Consider the following 19,267-nt stretch of genomic DNA (forward strand, 5'->3'; position numbering starts at 1 on the left):
CCACAACTGCTACTTTCCCAGTAAGTGTCCCCTGCCATGGGCTAACAGGCCACCTGACTGTCCAAGCTCTCATGTCTTTCCATGGTGCACCCTTAGCTACCCCAGGTCTCACATATCTCATGTCAAACTATCTTGCTCCAAGAGGCAAGGGTAGTTCTGTACTTCTCTTATTCAGACCCTCCCACACCCCACTACTACCTGGTAGGGGGAAGCAAACTCATTTCCCATTTCCCTCTGAAGCCTTCTAAGCCTTCCAGCTCAAAATTCAGTGACAGATTGTATCACATTGGAAGGGACCCTCAAAGGTCATCTTGTCCAATCCCCCTGCAGTGAGCAGGGCCACCTGCCCAGGATCTTGAATGTCTTCAGGGGCAGGGCCTCAAACACATCCCTGGGGAACCTGTTCCAGTATTTTACCACTCTCCTTGTAAAGAACTTCCTCCTTATGTCCAATGTAAATCTACCCCACTCCAGTTTCAAACCATTGCCCCTCATCCTATCACTACAAGCCCTTTTAAATAGTCCTTCCCCAACCTTCCTGTAGGTCCCCTTCAGATACTGAAATGTAGTTAGAAGGTCTCCCTGGAGCCTTCTTCGGACTGAACAGCCCCAATTCTTTCAGCCTCTTTCCCTTCTTTCAGTCTCCAGGGACTTCACCTGATGGCCAAGACTTTTCAAATATGGAGAGTGGCTTTGCAAGTGTATCAGCCAATTCCTTCAGAACTCTGGGATGCATCTCATCAGGTCCCATAGATTTATGGTTCCTCAGGTATTCCTGAACTTAATCTTCCCTTACAGCAGGAGGGACTTTAGCCCACTGATCTGCACCTAGTGCTCCATCAACTTGGGAGTGGGACAGTGAAGACTCGGGAAGAAAAGTTATTGAGTACCTCAGCTTTCTCCTTGTCTCCATTCTCACTCCTCAGAGGGGGAATGCTTTCTTTATTTTTTCTTTGCTGGTCAATGTACCTGTAGAAGCCCTTTTTGTCACTCTTTGCACCCCTCACCAGGTTCAGCTCTAGCCATTCCCTGGCCTTCTGGACCTCATCTCTGCATAACCAGGCAGTGTTCCTATACTCCTCCCAAGTGACCTGTCTCTGCTTCCACTGCCTATACAGTTCCCTCTTGCTCTTCAATTTTGACCAGCAGGTCTTTATTCAGCCATGCCAGTCTGTTCTGTTCCTTGCCCAGTTTCTTATACATTGGGATTGAGACCTCTCGTGCTCTAAGGAAAATGTGCTTAACTTACTGGAATTCATTTGAGTCTCTCCTTCTGGCCACATTTCCTGAATTGAAGTGACCATATCTCCATTCTGAAATAAAATCTGTCAGAGTTTGTTAGGCATGCTCTTGGTATTGACAAGTCTTTAAGGACATGTAGGGACATGTTAAATGGTAGGGGATGTTAAATGGTCTAACGGGATAGGTCTCCCAGCATTGAAGACAATAGCATCTCTAAACACAAATGACTGCAGAAGACATGTGCCTGACCCAGCCTTATTTCACTAGTAAAGGAACACCCAAGTGAAGTAGTGTCAGTCATTCAGGCTCAGTCATACAACTTTTCTTCAGTCACATGCCAAAAGCCCATGTATTTTATCTGCTCTCAGTTTTCAGCTTTCTATGCCTTCATCTCAATAAACCATGGTTTTAACAGAAAAGGAACAGAATCATCATCCAGACTAGTTGCAAGCAATTTATTTTTTCACTTCTGGTGTAGGATTGCATATGTCAGACTGCAGCCCCAAACGCCATTTAAAAATAGGAGGGGTGACATGAGGAAGGTGTGAAGGTGATACAGCAGAGCTGCCTCTGCTCAGCCATGGACCAGGCACCACTCCCCAGATGGGGCTTACCCAGGGACAGGAACCTCCTGGCTTCCCACCAGTGTGTCCCCAGCTGCTTTCACATGGTCATCTGAAACAGCACTAGTGGAATCAGCATTGCCCTTGTGGAAAAAATTATGCATGCTTTTATCACTGTTTTGGCCCGCCTTCCCCTAGTAGCTGGAGTTGCTCTCAAGCTCTGGCTCTGCTCCCACTTTGCCAGCACTAAAAGTGGAAAGACATGGGTCAGGAACTTGGAGAGACTGCTAAGTCCACCACTGAGAAGTGGCAGATAGGGCATCTCCTTCATTCCCCCTGCACTATGTGGCTGCCAGTCTGTTTATGTGGAAGGAAATTCACCCCAAGGCTCAAGTGCAGCTGGGAGATCTTGCTCTGTAACTGAAAGCACAGGGACCAGTGCTGCAGTGGCATCAACAAGGTACCAAACCATGAAACCAGGATTTCCATGGCATTGCCATCTCTCAACCAAGCAGTACTAAACTTTCTTCAAAGGAAATGGCAGCCTCAAAAGTATCAGAAACGAGAGCCCCTGCAGAGATCCATCAAAACAATCTTCTTCTGTAACAGTCTGTGGGAGTAGTCCTGACCTGGAAACATCTTAATCTACTACCCTGTCTTCCATTCTGCTCTCATTATAATTTGAATCTCCTAAAATGAACATTGAAGAGTACAAAAAGCCCACGTTGGCTGTAACTAATATTTTATTTATCAGTGGTCAACATAAACACCACTGAGCTTGCAGTGCCACATTTGGATGCATTTTATAGTGCCACATTACAACCAGTGGGAGCTGCAAGGGAGCAGCTGCCTTTTGTGTACTGAGGCACATGATCCTGACACTTGCTAGTTCAAGGCTGGCTCTGCCATGTCAAATGCCTCTGAGAGCAGTCTTTCCAAATCTCCTTGTATGTATTCAATCATGGATGCAGATTTTCACTCTTCCAGCCCTGTTACACTGTAGAATGACCACCACCAACATAGCACAAGATGCTTCTGCTACATTTGCATTTACAGTCACAGTTTCCAGTCTCATTTAGCCATGCCTGAACAACCCTAATGCACTTATGAAGAAACATTTTTTTTCCTATGAGGGTGCCCACACACTGGCCCAGGTTTCCCAGTGAGGTTGAGGAGTCTCCACCTTTGAATATATTCAAACCTGGATGGACTTGGCCCCAGGCAGCCTGCTGCAGGTTGCTGTGCTCTGAGCAGGGGGTTGGACTAGATGATCTCCAAAGTGCCATCCAGCCTGAATGACTGTGTGATGAAAGTTACAGGGCGATTAAGAACATGGCATGATTGCGGCTGCATAAATATGGGGGCTTTTCTTTGCTTGTGTGTTTAAACCAGCTGATATATGCTATTTGGGGCAGGAAAGAAACAGCTTTGCTTTTTTAATTTTTTTTTTCCCCAGCAGAAAAGTGGTTGTTCCATTCAGCCTATCACAATCAGTAGCGCATACAACCTCATCAACCATGCAGTCCTCTGCTAAAACAACCACTCTAAAGGTAAACAGTGGGAACCTGCTCATCTGAAGACAATGCAAGCACTTGGGCCAGTTGTGCCAGCTCTCCAAAAGCAGAAGTCCTGCCTGGATCACACCACCCAGCCACAATTACTTAGAGGCACCAACCTGGCTCAAAGACCTCCAAAGAGAGACCCCACAACCACCACTCAATGTCTCATATGCTACTGACCAACAGCGGTCTCCCTAACTTTTTGGGTAGCTGCTAGTGACAGGCAACAACATGGAGCTAGGGACAATGCCAACAGAACTGAACTGATTGAAAGGCCACCCATGTATGGGTGAACGTTTATCTAAAGCAAGGAGCTCAACTTCCACAGCACAGCTGTGTTTGCTGGTGACACTGATGAGGAACTGTAAATCTGCAGACAGCACAGCACAGAACAATTTATTATGGGGACAACTTCATAATATAAGAGCTCCAGATTACATTTTAAGGAATCATCATTTTAATAAAACAATTTATCAAGCACAGGGCCTAAAACAGGGCCTCTTCAGAGTTTCTTTAGAAGACCTGAAATTGTCTAACTGATACTAAAGTTTGTAACTTGTTTCAATAAGCACCTCTTCCCTATGCAGTTTTCTGTCTGTGAGAGGCATGGTTTACCCAATGACTTCACATGAACATATTTCACAGACAGATATTTATACCTCTTGGGATACCAAATTCAGAACTCAAAAGTGAATAATTTACTTCAAAAGACTTTAATTAATAAAAAATATTTATATCCTGAAAGGAACACAGTTTAGTCAGCTTAATACCAAGTGATGGGTGAATCGCCCCAGAGGTGTATCACCAAGTGATTTACTACAATGACAGCAAGCCAGATACTATCTAAGTCTAGAAGCAACAGATAAGCCATCACTTCAGCACACTTTTTACTTCAGCTGATTCAAGGATGCATACCATCACCATGGTCACAGAGAACATAATTCATTATAGAACTTAGCTTCATCTGAAACTGCAGAAAAAAAAATAAGTATACCTTTCCTGTATTTGCTTCACTACAAGATCTTACATTTACAGCAGGAAGCATGACAAAAATCCATCTGCTCATGCCACTGATTAGTTTTCTCCCTTCCTGGGTTTCACTACTACAGCATAAGTCTAATCAAATAAAAGAAAGTAAGGAGACACAAAAAGATACCTCTTTCAAACTATTAACTGACCATTACTTAGAGGTACAGAAGGAACAGCACAAATACTTCAAGAACGCCAGGAGAGAGACTCCTTTAACTGAAGGACAGCGGATAGCTAATATCTCAGTGATAAAATTAGCTCCCTGAGCAAAACTTGAATACTTTCGATTTTAAATGTCTGTGGCTCAATCTGGCTCCATCGGGAAACGTGCCAAAGCTGAACTTTAACATCAGGATCCTTTCTGGTCTCCAGTCTACTGCCCATCGCGGAGGTCAAAGGCAGAAAGCACGGCGCTTCTGAGTCCAAGCAATCAACCACTTATTTATTTTCTTTCCTTTATTTTTCCCCTATATTTTTACCGTGAAAACACAACTTGATACTTTCAAAGTCCCGACTCGGTGCGCGCTTTATATTCCCTCCCAGGCCAGCGCCGTTCCTTGCCGAGTCGTGGGAGGGCGAGAGCCCAGCGGGGCCCGTCCCGCGGCGCTTGCCCGTAAGCGCCGCCAGCCCGTGGGGCTCCCGTGCCGTGCTGACTGCCCCGCTCCGGGCCGGCGAGCGGGCGCAGCCCCACGGCAGGACAGCCGGGCATCCCCGCCAAGCCCACCTGGCTGGTCCACCTTTTCGAGAGCAGGGGTCCCGCGCAATTCAAGCAGGGGCTGGGGGCTCATTGCCCCGCCCCACATGGGCACCCCATCCCGGTCCCGTCCCCGTGAGCACCCTGTCGCGCAACTCGGGGAAGCCGTCCCCCGCGTACTCACCGCGGCAGACACGGCGCTGAGCTCGGCGCTCAGCAGCAGCCCGAAGCCCAGCCAGAGCCGCATGCTGCCGCGCACCGCACCGCGCCGTCGCTCCCTGGGCGGCGGGGCGCCTGCAGCTTAGTGTGGGGCTCCGCGGGACCGGTCCCACATGCACACCTCCCCTCCGTGGCGGCCACCGCGCTTGCAATGGCTCGGGATAGAGGGACTCGCCGCGCCGTACCCGATGGGCGGTGGCAGCCCCCTCTCCTCCCCCCGGGCGGGGACCCTGAAAGGGCGCAACCTCGCCCGCGCCCCGCCGGCCACAGTTGTTCCTCCTCCTCCTCCCCCCTTCGCGGGTGGGTGGCGGGTCGGCGGCTGCGGGAGCGGAGAGGGAGGGGGGGGGGGTGGGCGGAGGCGAACTGTTTCTTTGCTCTACATTGCTGCTGCCGCCTGGGAGGGCACGGTAGCGCGGCGCGCAACGGTGCGGAGCGGGCGTGGGGCCGGGTGGCTAAAGGGGCCGGAGCAGGGGCTGGGCGCGTTGGCTCTGCCCGGCCCGTCGGACTCCGGCGACTGCCCGGTGGTGGGACTCCGCTCTCTACGCGGCGCGGGGAGCGGCGCGACTCCCGCCCCTCTTCCCCCCAGTTTAGATCGGCCCGGGCGGTGGGGCCGCTCCCTGCCCCGGCAGCAGCGCCGCCGTGCCCGGAGACCTACCCCGGGGGACCTGCATTACATGCGGGCTCTTCTCTGCCTTTGCAGGGGCGGCCGTCCGGCCGAAGGGAGTCCTGAGCCGAACCCCCAGGCAGGGAAGGAGCGAAAATGGACATCTCGCAGCTTCCCGGTGCACGTAGTTTTATTTGTCAGTAAGTAGTTCCGCTCGGTAGGCTTTTGGACAGAACTCTTTTAAAGTCGTATTGTCACCTTAAACTGCAGAGTTTTATCCCGTGTCTGTTTTGTGCGATCTTAAAACACTGCTGTGTTTACTCACCTTCCCCTGCAGGGATCTGGGGTTTCTGCTGGTCCTGATGGAAGTTGTGCTGTCAGCCGTCAAAGTGGATGCTGTAAGTAAAATGCCTTACAACTTTGACTGAGGAGAGGAAGAAAAAGTACTTTGCTTGGTACCAGAAAGTGAGGAACTGAGTTTTCCTTTTTCAAATGGCTTATCAATCGTTCTGTTAAAGGAAACAACCAACGAATAATCTGTGATCTTTACAGATTACTGCGTTCAAAAAAACGATGTGTGGCAGAGAAGTGCGAAGTTTCAGTGTCAGGTTGTTTGAAGTACTCCACTGCTACTTTTTTTTCAGAGTGGGTAATTTGTTAAAGCAATAGCAAAGCAAGGTCCACAGCTGCTTCTTTTTCATAAGAAAAGCACCAAAAATTCAGTGCTATACATAGCAGAGAGTACTTTGGAGAAGTTAACCTGCAAATGAAGTCTCTTCAGATAAGTACAGAGTACAGGACTGAGAAATTGAAACCATGGTTTGTGGCTGCATTTGTCAGCCACTAAGTGTGAGTAAGGCTCTGTGGTCATATGGGATCTTGCTTACATTTTTTCAAAAGCTTTCCTACTTAAATTTTAATCCTTCTTTCTGGAACTTCGATCTCTTTTTAAGACTTTGCACTCCTTATATATATCTGATGTGGTTATATCTTTGTGGTGAGGTAGCATAATGTATTGAGGAATGGGAAATACTAGGGGTCTTGCAGCAGGTGTTATGACGTGATGATTCAGTACTCAAGGTGCATAGAAATTGTCCATTAGTCTGCATCTGGTTGGACTCTTTCACATTTTGGCTGAGCAACAGGTGGCAGGCAGGGGACCCACAACCCCATGAGAGGGGAAGTGAGTGAAGACCTTGAGTGTCACATGCTCCTTTGCCAAGTTTTGACAGAGACATTCTGCTGAGTCACCCTAAATGAATGATACTATTACCTTACACTACTAAAACCAGAGAAGTCTGGTGGTAACACAAGTGTATTAGGCCCAATAATGAGTTTATTTGGATCATCTGACATAAAAACATGGCATTTGTGGTATGATTCTTCTTTATATGATGTTGTGTTATAATACATGTAGCATGATACCTGAGCTTTAGCTATAGCATGGGCTAATTTAGTCTCCTTCATGTTCTTGTTTGTAGACTGGAGGCTGCATCATTAATATAGAAATATACCGAAAAGGTATTAACTGAGGTGCCTCAGTGCATGCAGTCTGGTCCATAGACACTTGCAAGTCCACATGCTTGTTTTCCCAGAGTATTGTGGGAGAGGTGGCCTGCTTGCAGGTCTGATTCCTTTAACAGTTCCTAAGGTGGAGGCTGTGCAGGAGATTAAACACCTCAGTGAATGGCACTGAGGAATTTTAGTCGTGTTTCCATGAAAATTAGAGCTGCCTTGCCACCAAAATATTTACCCCATTTTTAACCCAGCACAAGTCCTTTTCCTTACCCAGCACAGGTCTTTCTGTAGTAGCGTGGAGAACCAAATTGGAAAATCATTTGTTTAAACTAATCAGTACCCCAAAAGAGAGCTAACATTAGCTTATGTCAGATCACCACTTATATTCATAGAAACCTGGGCTGGCATGACAGCTGGGGCTGGGAGAAGGGGTAGGCTTGCTTCTTGCAGTGACATCTCTGGTTGAGTGCGTTTGCGAGTTGACAAAGTAGGCTGTGTGTGGGAAGCAGCATCATCTGAGTAATTGCAGGTGGGTTGATGGAAGTCATATTCTTTATATTGTAATTTTGTTTGTCACATTGAATCTTCTACTATTTGTTATGCCAATTATTGAGTGAAAGCTATGAAGTGTTTTATTACCTTGGATAAAAAAATAAAATACTGAGAGTTATTAAAGTCTGTGGGACCAGATATTAAAAGTCATGGTTCTTCCTGTAGTGAGGCAAGCAGAACTGCTGCATTTTGACACCCGTATATATGTGAATAAGTTTCAGCTACTGGAGATAAGTGTTGTTGAGTAAGTGAAGTTGCATCTAGAAAGAAACACAAATGAGGCTGAGGAGAAAAGCAGGAAGGAATGAGAGAGAAAGAGGGGAACTCAGAGCATTTGGGTGGGTGTTTTGCCTGGTAGTCTACTGCTAGCTGTTAGGGGGCCAGATATTTGTCAACTGAGAAGGAAATGAGAGGAAGAAAAAGAAGGAGAATGTTTACGGTATCTGAGGACTGGGAAGACGAGATGGTGTCCTTTGGCTAGAGAAAAGGATGTTGGTTGCAGACTTGAAGAGAGCTAAGGAAGAAGAGTCCCTGAATGGAAATACTAGGAGAGACAGCCAAAGGGAGTGGATCAGGCCCCAGTTATCTTTAGTACTCTTTGGCATATTCTTGCTGGTGATGTTACAGGCCTCAAATAACTCTGGAGCTCTGAACTCTAGATTTAAGAATTCATGTGTCTTAAATAAAATTGTGTTAACTACCTGAAGTTTAGCCACGTTTGCAGATTTGTCGTGACTCTTTCTCAGTCTAGTCTTTCCCAAAGCACACTTCTCCTTAAGTAGTTTTTTAACATTTGATTATTTGAAAATTACTTTTTTCTTTCAAGCTATATTTGGGTGAGAAGAATGGAATCCCAGAAAAGAAGGGAATGGCTATCAGATAAAAGAAACAAAATTGCAACAGAAAAGGTTAAGATGTTTGCAAAAATAACTAGAAGTGACAGATCACAACTGACACTTTAAAGGAGAACATATTTAAAGGGATTTATTTAAAAAAGAAAACAGAGTTGAAGCACTGCATGAGATACAATTCTCTTGACTTCTGTAACATTATAAGGGGATATGTTAGGTAGAATGGCATCAAAGAACAAAGTGGGAGAAGCAATAATCATTAAAAAGGGGGGGATAAAACCAACAGTACCATATATTTCTGTCAGCTTCACAGTGAAATTGTATTGCTGACATGGATGCCTAAGTTACTGCTCTAAGCTGAAATGTGTCAGTGCTCCATGGCTATCTTACATACAAGTTTTCCAAGATGTGCCCTGTTTTATTCCATTTGGAGACTTTTCTGTGGTTGAAACAGGAGGACTTTTTACATTAACTGAGACTTGAAGAAGCCCAACTGGTGTAATCTCTCAGCCCATCCATCTGGGCATGTCCACTATGAATGTATGCACTAGGATGATAGTGTGCAAAAGGTGATCCTTTGCACATATATTACCCAGGTGATTCAGGAATGAGTTGTCAATCTGATCTATTGATTTCTCCTGCCATATTACTTTGTGCATGTAAAGTGAATCCGTCTCTTTGTGGAAATACCAGACTCTCTACCTGTGCACAGTTTCAGAAATAGCTCTGTCTAGGAGATGCTGCCCAAAACATGTTGCAGTCTTATTTTTACAACAATTTCATTTCCACACTGGCAGATGTGGCTTGTTTATGTTGGTTTAAATAAGTGTACAGTTTGTCTCATCTTTGAGTAAGAGTGCTGTTCCTCAAGAAAATGGGGCAGAATAATGATACCACTATTTGGGGGAGTCTCACAGCATAGCTGATAACTTTGTTCAAAATGTCTTTGAACCTTGGAAGAATTACTGGGTAGTTCAGAGAGGACCCTTAACTATGGTCAGTCATGGAGCTGTGAAGAAGAGGCAGCTCCATTAAAGAACTATGAGAAGTCCTGAGTGAAGGAGGTGGCCTCTGGGCAGTTATGTAAAGCAAAACCCCTCACTTTTATCAACACCAACAGCCATGCCTGGATTGGCCATGGTATTTCCATGATGAGGGTCACAGTGTGCACCATGCTGCAGGTGGACAGAAGGATGTCTACTGAAATGAGTTTTTACTTTATTTCTTCTAAGGGAGCCAGGATTTCACCTGTCAGCATCATATTACGTCAGACAGACTAAAACACTTACTGCAAGTACTGCATACATGGAAAAATGTAGTCACAGTCCATAGCTTTAAATTCCTTTTCTCTCGTCCTTTATTTTTTATACACTGTCAGTTCCAGTTATCAGTAAGAGTGTTTCCTTAAATGTCCCTTTCCCTTGTTATTCCTGAAACCTCTCATTGAAATTATTTTTTGCTGCCCTGCCTATGAAACCAATACTTACGCTAATTTCTTACTGATTAATTATTCTTTCTCGGAAGATTTATTTAAGAGATGTTTCTTCCATGTCTGAGTGGATTAACTTGGAAAGACTGCAATCAGTCATATCCTAACACTGATTCAAGCTATTAATCCAAAGACTACAGACAGATAGTGTATCTCTCTGGAGTTAATGAGAAGGAGAAGATTCTTCTGCATGTCTATGTTCTTTAGTTTCTCAATTAAAAGACACACATAGAATCTTTACTCTTTTTTGTTTGTTTTGTTTAGTTTTCATGACTAGATCAGAAGTATGTTCAATGAAAGCCTGCAATAATATATTTGGAGTAATTCTATTTTTTAGAGTTATTATATGACACATTATATAGTCATGGTGCATTTGGTAGGAGAAGAGACCAAGTTCTGTTAGTTTAAAATGTATTTCTCAGAAGTTAAAATATTGATACTGACAAGGTAAGCTATCGTGTAATAATTATCTTGTTATTTTTGTCACCTTGTTCTGGAAGTTACCAAAGTGGTTTCAAAAGTTCAGCATTGCTGTTCCTTGAGTACATCTGGGTTTTGTTGTGTAGTAATTGTACCTCAGGAAGTCTTTATGCAGCATGGTAATAAACCTACCAATTTTGTTTTAAATTTTGTGCAAAAAAAAAGTGATATATAAATCCAAATGATGTTGTCTTATCCAAATGCATTGTGGCTTATTCCATTATACTATAAGCAAACACATTTGTTACATGTATTTTAATTCAGTAGTTCTGAGCACAGTTTGTATTAGAGAATTTCTTTTTTACTGCAGTAATTAATTTCTAATTTGAGACCAGTCTATTTATTAATTCTTTGCTTTTGTTTTTCTTATTTTTTTTCCAGAAATTAGTCAAGGGGTGGGAACATTCTTTGTATTGTATTCTACTGATCCAAGAGATCCGAGACCTAGGGGGAGTTCAAAGTTAATTTAGTAGCTTACAGTTACGATATCTTCGCTTGCCAAAGAAGGCAGCTTATCTTCTCTAACCTTTTCTCCCTTAGGAAACTAGTGCCTTACGCTATTCACAGCACCTCACTTACTCCTAAGGAGCAAAAAGCACAGTGAAATTTGCAGTATTTCCTGATATTTATCAGCAGTTTAGGTTTCTTAAATGGCAGCAGCTACTTGACAACAGCAGTTGACTCTGCTCACAGTGAAACTATGTGATTTTTATCATGCCAGTATTTCTGAGTGACTAAGGACCTGCACTGCTGACTTTCACGTGCCCTTTTTTGTCTATTTGGAAGCTGAAGGCACTGATGTGAATCACAACCATGCAAAGGCAGCTCCGTTTTTCCAGACCCTAGAAATTATGTGTAGCAAGGGAAAAGCTTTCACAGAAAAGTTAACGAGCAAACTTGTGTTTGCCTGAGTAATTGCATATACTTCAACTGAATCATGGTTTCGTAGCACAGTTTCCCCTTTTCAACTGTTTAGTGGTGTTTCACAAGTCTACTGCATTTTCTGAACACACATTTCACTTTGTACAACCTGGGAATAAGAGGATGTGGACATGGCTTCCTCCAAAATACTGCAGGGTGTTGTTCCTGGGAGACAGGAGATAGTGTAGTGGGGAGGTGAGCATCCCTACAGCATGCAGCAGGTCCAGGAGTGATCACTAGCATCGGACACCGCCTTGGAGGGCTGGTCAAGGCCATGGGAATGGGGATGAGCCAGGGCCTGGCTGGGACATCGGTCCACAGGGTGGAGGTCAGGGGCCCTGTGGCCAGGCACAGGCATGGCTGACCCCAAAGCACTGATGGGCTGAGGGGGAAGCCCCACTTCTCACGGCCTTTTTCCCACACAGTTCATTTCACACCCCTCTGCAAAGGAAGGCTGCACAGCTGCACCAGGAGCTGGCCCTATGCCCAGGTGGCCAGTCCTGGGGCTCCCCTGGGGTGGAACTGGGGATCGGGGCCCAAGGAGGTGCTGCCAGCAGCAGAGGTGTTTGACAGGCCCCAGTGCAGCCAAGTCAGAGATGGAGGAGGCTGGGCAGCAGCAGCCCTGCACTCTGAAAAAGCAGGCATGCAAGCTTAAAATTCAGTGGAAATTTTAGGGAAATCAGTGGGTTTTAGGAGGGCTGGGAAAGAATTTCAGCATTGACCTGAGTCCTGTGCAGGAACTGAAAGGGTGGTGTTATTTAGCTTTTTTGTCTCATAGAGCAGACGTTCCTCAAAAAAGGACTTGTCAAGAATGGAAACATATTTCAACATAAATTACCAATTAGTTTTATTATTTTTTTAGACATGAGTTTAGAAGAACATCTAAATCAGTTTGGTTACCAAGGATGTATACTTACTGGGATATTTCAGGCATCCTATTTATTCATAAATGATCCCAACCTTTATTTTGAAGTAGCTTTCTGAAGTGTATAAAGATCATTCAGATAAATGGGGCTTGGCTTATTTTTGGCAGGTCTTAGCTGCAGGTTGTGCCTACAACTCCTCACATGGATGGAGCCTAGTAATACATTCTTTAACTATACTTTTCCTTTGTATTTCACCAGCCTTTTAAAGGTTCTTTGCTGATCAAAATTACCTTCCAACTGTATAATGTGGAATGGCTGTGGACAAAAAGGAGATGTAAGGCAAAGTGGAGTATTTTTGAAACAGCACAAACCCTTCCATTTGTCCTGTTCTGCAAATGTGAGGGGGAGTTGCGGTGTTGGTTGGTTGGTTTGGGTTTCTTTCAGGTTTAAGCCTTATCCCAAAGTGGAGCTCTGGGCTGGTGACTCTGTAGGTCTGATGTGGTTCCTGGAGCTTGTATGCTGGTTGTTGGTGGCTCCTGGAGCTTGTGTGCCAGCTGTTAGTGGTTCCTAGAGCTGGGTACTGGCTGTTGGTGCCCAATGTAGCAGACAGAGCAGCACAGCTGCCCTTCTGTGCATCCTTGGAAGGCTGCAGCTTCTGGCTCAGCTGGAAACTGACCTCTTTGCTGCATGCTCTGGTCTTCTGCATAAACACAGGCTTTGAAACAAACCTGCCTTTCATCAGGGATAAACAAAAGAAAAAAGAATGAGGGAAAGTATCTGTGCAAATAAGCAATTCACTGCAAGTCTCTGTTGTCACATCCTGCTCACACCTGTTGTGTCTTGCAGCCATGAGGAGCAGAGTAATTTCTTAAGGTATGGGCACAAAACTAGGAAACCTTAGCAGACTTTCCATGTCTCACTTGTGTGCATCTCATTCTCGGCAGTGTTGACTCCTAATACTCTGCCTATGCAATCCCTGGGCATTCTGTAAACAGATGAGGGAAGACATTTTTACATTTGAGCTGCAACCTCACTGACCGCTATAATTGATGTTAGCCTCCTGGTCCAAGTCTCAGAGCACTCTGAACACATGTGCAGAGACCTCAGGGAGCAACTCTGGGAGGAGAGTGGAGCTACTCATCAGGGCTGCCAGCATGTCCTGGTCTGAGCCATGACTAAGGGAGTGGGCAGAAAGGAATGCCGCTTCTGCGCAGGGCTGGGAATAGCCGCTGGGGCTGCAGAGCATGGGAAGCCTGCATATCTCTCTGAGACAGCAGCCAGAGAAACAGTCTCCTGGAAATGACCCAAACATCTCTCCATGACACTTGGAAAATCTTAAGTGATGCTGGCTGGAAGAAGGAAACGAACAGGGAAGTTTAAGCATTTCCTCTGCAGTGTGGGGCTGAAGCTGGGTTTCCTCCAGGTGCTTTGCAGGTGTGTGGTAAGAGTAGGCATCAAGGGATAGCTATAAAGTTGTGCAAATCTTCTGTCCTCCATAGGTGCCCATGAGGTAGCCAGCATGTGTTATCTCTTAAGTCAATAAAGTGCATGGGCTGCTTTCTCTCTGGCTGTGTCCCTTACAGTAAAGTCCAGAGTCCCAGATGTATTCTCTGCCCTTGTGGTCAATTGGCACAGTCTGTACATGTCTATAACAGTAATTAGCCTTGGTTATTAGCCTCCATAGTTTCCAGAACAGGATGTCCCCTCTGAGACTGCCTGTGTTCCATACATCATGCTGACTCTTGCACCATGGCCAAAAATGTCTTCGCTAAAGCAAAGCAAGTGAAAGCATCTTTGCACAGGCAACAGGAATGCATGGGACCTTTCTAACAGTGAAATGGTACAGATGGTCAAGCTGTGGGGCACAGAGCTGCTTAACATATTAACGTAGATATGGAGCATGCATGCCTCAGGCTGTGACAGATCAACTGTCTGGAAATCAGGGCTCATGCTTATTTCTCACATGCATCAGTGTATTGGTAGTCCTGAGTAGGGATGAAATAGAATTCCACTGTTTTACAGTGAGATGCAGAAAATGTCAATATTTTGAATACTTGCAGCTTGCTTTGCATTAGTATTGCAGTGTCACCAACTCATATAAGAAACTTATTCCAAGGAAAACCAAAATGCCTCCTGACAGCTTTGTTTTAAGCTTTATGTCTTGTTTCATGGCACTATCGTGCCCTATTTGTTAGTATCTACATCATGTGATTAAAATAAAGGACAAGAATAAGCACATAAATAGATTAAAATGGAAATAGGCCAGAAATTAAATTGCAAAAGCAGAGGCATCAAAGTAACATGGTTTTGTCATTCCACTAGTTGTCTTTGTTGTGCCTAAGTGTTAGGAAAAATAGTCCTTCCGAAGGAAAGCATAGCATATGTAGCAGTTGGCTACGTGCTTGTTTTCGGGTGGCTTTTGCTGCGCTCCCAAACTGCACTTTGGTTTTGGAGAGTTACAAACACTGCAGTGCACATCCTTCAACTGCCTGTTTCTCCTGAGAGACCCACATGGAGTGGTCAGATGAGTGGAATGGCAAAAACATGCTTTTAGTCAATGATAGTGTCAGTCATGCAGTGTCAGCTTCCAATCCAGATCTTTCTTACTTTCCTATTCCAGACCATGCCTATGGCAGGAATTTTGATTCCTTTAGTGCATCACAGCCTTTTTTGCCTTATTTATGAAGCCATTAATAATACCTCAATGAAGGAGGAAAAAAAAATCCTTCTATAAAATAGTCTGTTTATTTTTTTCCCCAGTCACAAGGAATAGGGAGGGGACGTCCTGGGATTCCATCCTTTCAATGACCAGTGACTAAGGAGATCAGTACCCATTTCTGATGAGTAAATGGATTTAATTAGACTATACAGTACAGTACTATTTCCACACATCAAACTATCCTTGTCAAGGGATTATTTAAATAAATTTCTATGGCTGATGGACTAGGGAACAATCTGGATAAAACTGTATTTCTCTTTAACGTTGATTTCCTTTTATGAATTTATGCCATGATATTAAGATCCAAACATCTTCCCCCATCTGTCCAATGCATGCTCTGACCAATGCTGATCTGATTATTTTTCTGTGCAAGAGAGGAACCATTAAACTTTCATTCTTGTTACTTGTTCAGAATAATCCTGTTTGTGCCTTCAAGGGGATAAAATAGTGGCTGTTCTTGATAAGGTATGTTCTGTAGTCTAAAACGTTAAAAACATCAAGAAAATGTTACCTCTGCTTTCACAACTCTAATCTCTTGCATATTGTTCCCTAAGGACGCAGTACTGCGTAGGGTCATCATTGAGTAGATAGATGATTAGTGAGGTAGCTTGAGACTAGGTCATAAATCACTTTGAAGAATGGAACTGTAGTCTTGAGTTTGTCTCAGTAAGGAATCCCTATGAGCCCTACAGCAACATGCTTGCATGATCCTGCACCGCTTAACAGGTATGCAGGGCTTCATGCTTTGAATCAACAGGTCTGTTGTTTTTTTTCCCAAGGAAAAGCATACAGCAGGTACTGTGACCAAATCACAGACAGTCAGAAATAATCATGCTGGCATGTTGGGAACTCTCTGTATAAAATCCAGTTTCCATGAGGTGGACTCCAGACTTGTCAGCTGCTTCACTGCAAGTATACTATCTCAAATCAGAGATGATGCAATTTATACTATTTTGTCGAGATGTTTAGTTTTAATTTAATGATTTGCACATAGTTATGTATCATTCACTGTCTTCCATAAAGCCAGTAACATGTGTAAACAGAGAGGAACTGAAGTACAGCCATCATTTGTTATGAGTGAGAAGTAGACTGAGGTCTAACCCGGCCACGTACTCTTAGCCTGAAGGTTACCAGTCTTTCATTAGGCTTTAAAAAATGTTCCATTAAGACAAGTGCACATAATGTCATAGACTAGCATAATTAATTTGGGGAGATTATCTCCTCCTGAGAAGGACAAGCTTTAAAGGGATATGAAAATGCATGTGCCAAGTAGTTTCATTGCTTACCCTGCAGATAGAGAGATTATAGTGCTGCATGCAGAAAATGGGCAGCCTCATGGAAATCCATTCTTGTATGCACATGTGTCAACTCCCCATTTATTTATATACAGAAGAAACAGGATTTTTTTGTTTAAAGAAGGGGACTGTCCTAAGACTATCCAACTCCCATCTCAAGAGCCCCCACTGTTAGCAGCTTTTCTGTAAGCATAAATTAATTTTTTTCTTTAAGGAAAGTTCTGTTCCCCAGTAGCTGAGAAGCCAGGCCTGGGATTATTCTGTTGTCTTTTTGTGGTTTGATTGCCTTGAAGTTGTTTCAGCTGCAGAAATCTTGCTCTTCAATCTCAGAATTTCTATTGTGTCTTCCTACTTCAAGCTTTGCCTAGTGTCTGTTTTCCTACGAAGAACATGGAGAAAATAGTGAATTAAAATAAAATTTTATGCAAGGTCGCTGCTTCTTTCTGTCTGTCTAGACCAGCAATGTGTTACTGTAGCTTGAAGAAATGTGGTGGGTTTTTTTCCTGCCACTGAAGACCTGAATGCAGTTTTAGATAGTCTGATTAGCATTTCCTTAGTAACATCAGCTGTCCCTTGCATCTTTCAAGTGAGTGATGTACAGAAAGACTGTGCTCCAGAGGACAAGCAGGAAAGAGTTTTGACCTTTTGATCTGATCATCTGTTCCTAAAATCTCTGCATGTCCAACAGCAGCAAGACAAATACCAGAAAACTTAGAGACCCAAGAAATGACAAAGCTGTAGCATTTCACAAGCAAAAGCAGAGGGCAGTTCCCTAAGGGGTCCAGCTGCAAGACAGAGCTTGTAACAGGCTGTGGGAGACCTAGAAATGCTGGCTGCTGTAGACCTAGAAATGCTGGCTGCTGTAGACCCATGTAGCTCTCCTCCTTCAAGCATAAGTGTCAAACTGTCCATCAGTGTTTGCAACAACAGAGCCACACAGAGTGTCTTAAAACATAACCCCAAACATGAGAGCTGTAGCTGGCTAACTAGCAAGTGCAAGCAAGTCAGGACTTGCTGCCTGTCCATCCCTGTAGTGTTGGTCTTCCTGCAGCCATGGTGCAGCTAAGCCATGCCCCAATCCATGCCATGCAGAAGGTGTGTATTGCCTGACCAAGCATGTAGGCGAGAATCAGGTACTTCTGCCAGTTAGTAGATAAGCAGGCTGTTAATTGTTTTCTCCTCCTTAGCATTCAGTATGCACATCTGTGCTGCATTTGCATTCCATTATCTGTAACACCTCTTAGCTTTGTAAACAAGAGGGAAAGAAATGTTACATCCTTCCACACTCATGGCAGCATCACAGTATCACAGTATAACCAAGGCTGGAAGAGACCCCGAGGATCATTGAGTCCAACCTATCAACACAGACCCCATGACTAGACCATGGCACCAAGTGCCAAGTCCAATCTCCTCTTGAACACCTCCAGGGACGATGACTCCACCACCTCCCTGGGCAACCCGTTCCAATGATGAACGACTCGCTCGGTGAAGAACTTCTTCCTTACCTCGAGTCTAAACCTCCCCTGGCGCAGCTTGAGACTCTGTCCCCTTGTTCTGGTGCTGGTTGCCTGGGAGAAGAGACCAACCCCCTCCTGGCTACAACCTCCTTTCAGGTAGTTGTAGAGGGCAATGAGGTCACCCCTGAGCCTCCTCTTCTCCAGGCTAAACAATCCCAGCTCCCTCAGCCTCTCCTCATAGGACTTGTGTTCAAGGCCTCTCACCAGCCTTGTTGCCCTTCTCTGGACATGTTCAAGTGTCTCAATGTCCTTCTTAAACTGAGGGGCCCAGAACTGGACACAGTACTCAAGGTGCAGCCTAACCAATGCAGAGTACAGGGGCACAATGACTTCCCTGCTCCTGCTGGCCACACTATTCCTAATGCAGGCCAGGATGCCATTGGCCTTCTTGGCCACCTGGGCACACTGTTGGCTCATGTTTAGGCGGCTGTCAATCAGCACCCCCAGGTCCCTCTCTGGGAGCTCTCCAGCCATTCCGACCCCAGCCTATAGCTCTGCATGGGATTGCCGTAGCCAAAGTGCAGCACTCGGCACTTGGACTTGTTGAATGCTATCCCATTGGATTCTGCCCATCTGTCCAGTTGGTCGAGGTCCCTCTGCAGAGCCTTTCTACCCTCTAACTGACTAACATCTGCTCCTAACTTGGTGTCATCTGCAAACTTGCTGATGACTGACTCAACCCCCTCATCCAGATCATCAATGAAGATGTTAAAGAGGGTGGGGCCCAGCACTGATCCCTGGGGGACGCCACTGGTGACTGGCCTCCAGCTGGATGTGGCACCATTCACCACCACTCTCTGGGCTCGGCCCTCCAGCCAGTTCCTAACCCAGCACAGAGTGTTGCTGTCCAAGCCATGAGCTGACAGCTTGGCCAGCAGTTTGCTGTGGGGGACGGTGTTAAAGGCCTTGCTGAAGTCCAGGTAGACTACATCCACAGGCCTCCCCACGTCCGCCAGATGGGTCACCTGATCATAGAAGGAGATCAGGTTGGAGAGGCAGGACCTGCCCTTCCTAAATCCATGTTGGCTGGACCTGAGCCCTTGGCCATCCTTCAGGTGCGCAGTTATTGCCGCCAGGACAATCTGCTCCATCACTTTCCCTGGCACTGAGGTCAGGCTGACTGGCCTGTGGTTTCCAGGTTCCTCCATC

The 19,267-nt window shown here is 45.1% G+C and overlaps 2 protein-coding genes across 2 annotated transcripts in view; one reads left to right on the forward strand and one right to left on the reverse strand.

Annotated features, from left to right (window-relative positions):
- Nucleotides 1-5,498, reverse strand: part of COL4A1 (collagen type IV alpha 1 chain) — a 133,938-nt gene extending 128,440 nt beyond the window's left edge. Inside the window, exon 1 of the mRNA XM_068170400.1 lies at nt 5,272-5,498. Coding sequence (XP_068026501.1) covers nt 5,272-5,334 — 63 coding nt within the window. The 5' untranslated portion in view covers nt 5,335-5,498. The remainder of the gene's footprint in view (nt 1-5,271) is intronic.
- Nucleotides 5,499-5,632: 134 nt separating this feature from the next.
- The window catches only part of COL4A2 (collagen type IV alpha 2 chain), a 153,000-nt gene continuing 139,365 nt past the window's right edge, over nt 5,633-19,267 (forward strand). The window contains exons 1-3 of the mRNA XM_068170371.1: nt 5,633-5,731; nt 6,007-6,110; nt 6,248-6,308. Coding sequence (XP_068026472.1) covers nt 6,067-6,110; nt 6,248-6,308 — 105 coding nt within the window. The 5' untranslated portion in view covers nt 5,633-5,731; nt 6,007-6,066. The remainder of the gene's footprint in view (nt 5,732-6,006; nt 6,111-6,247; nt 6,309-19,267) is intronic.

The sequence above is a fragment of the Melanerpes formicivorus genome, unplaced genomic scaffold (assembly GCF_026170545.1).
Source record: "Melanerpes formicivorus ecotype bairdi unplaced genomic scaffold, bMelFor1.0.p_v2 SCAF_1, whole genome shotgun sequence".
In the NCBI taxonomy this organism is placed as follows: domain Eukaryota; kingdom Metazoa; phylum Chordata; class Aves; order Piciformes; family Picidae; genus Melanerpes; species Melanerpes formicivorus.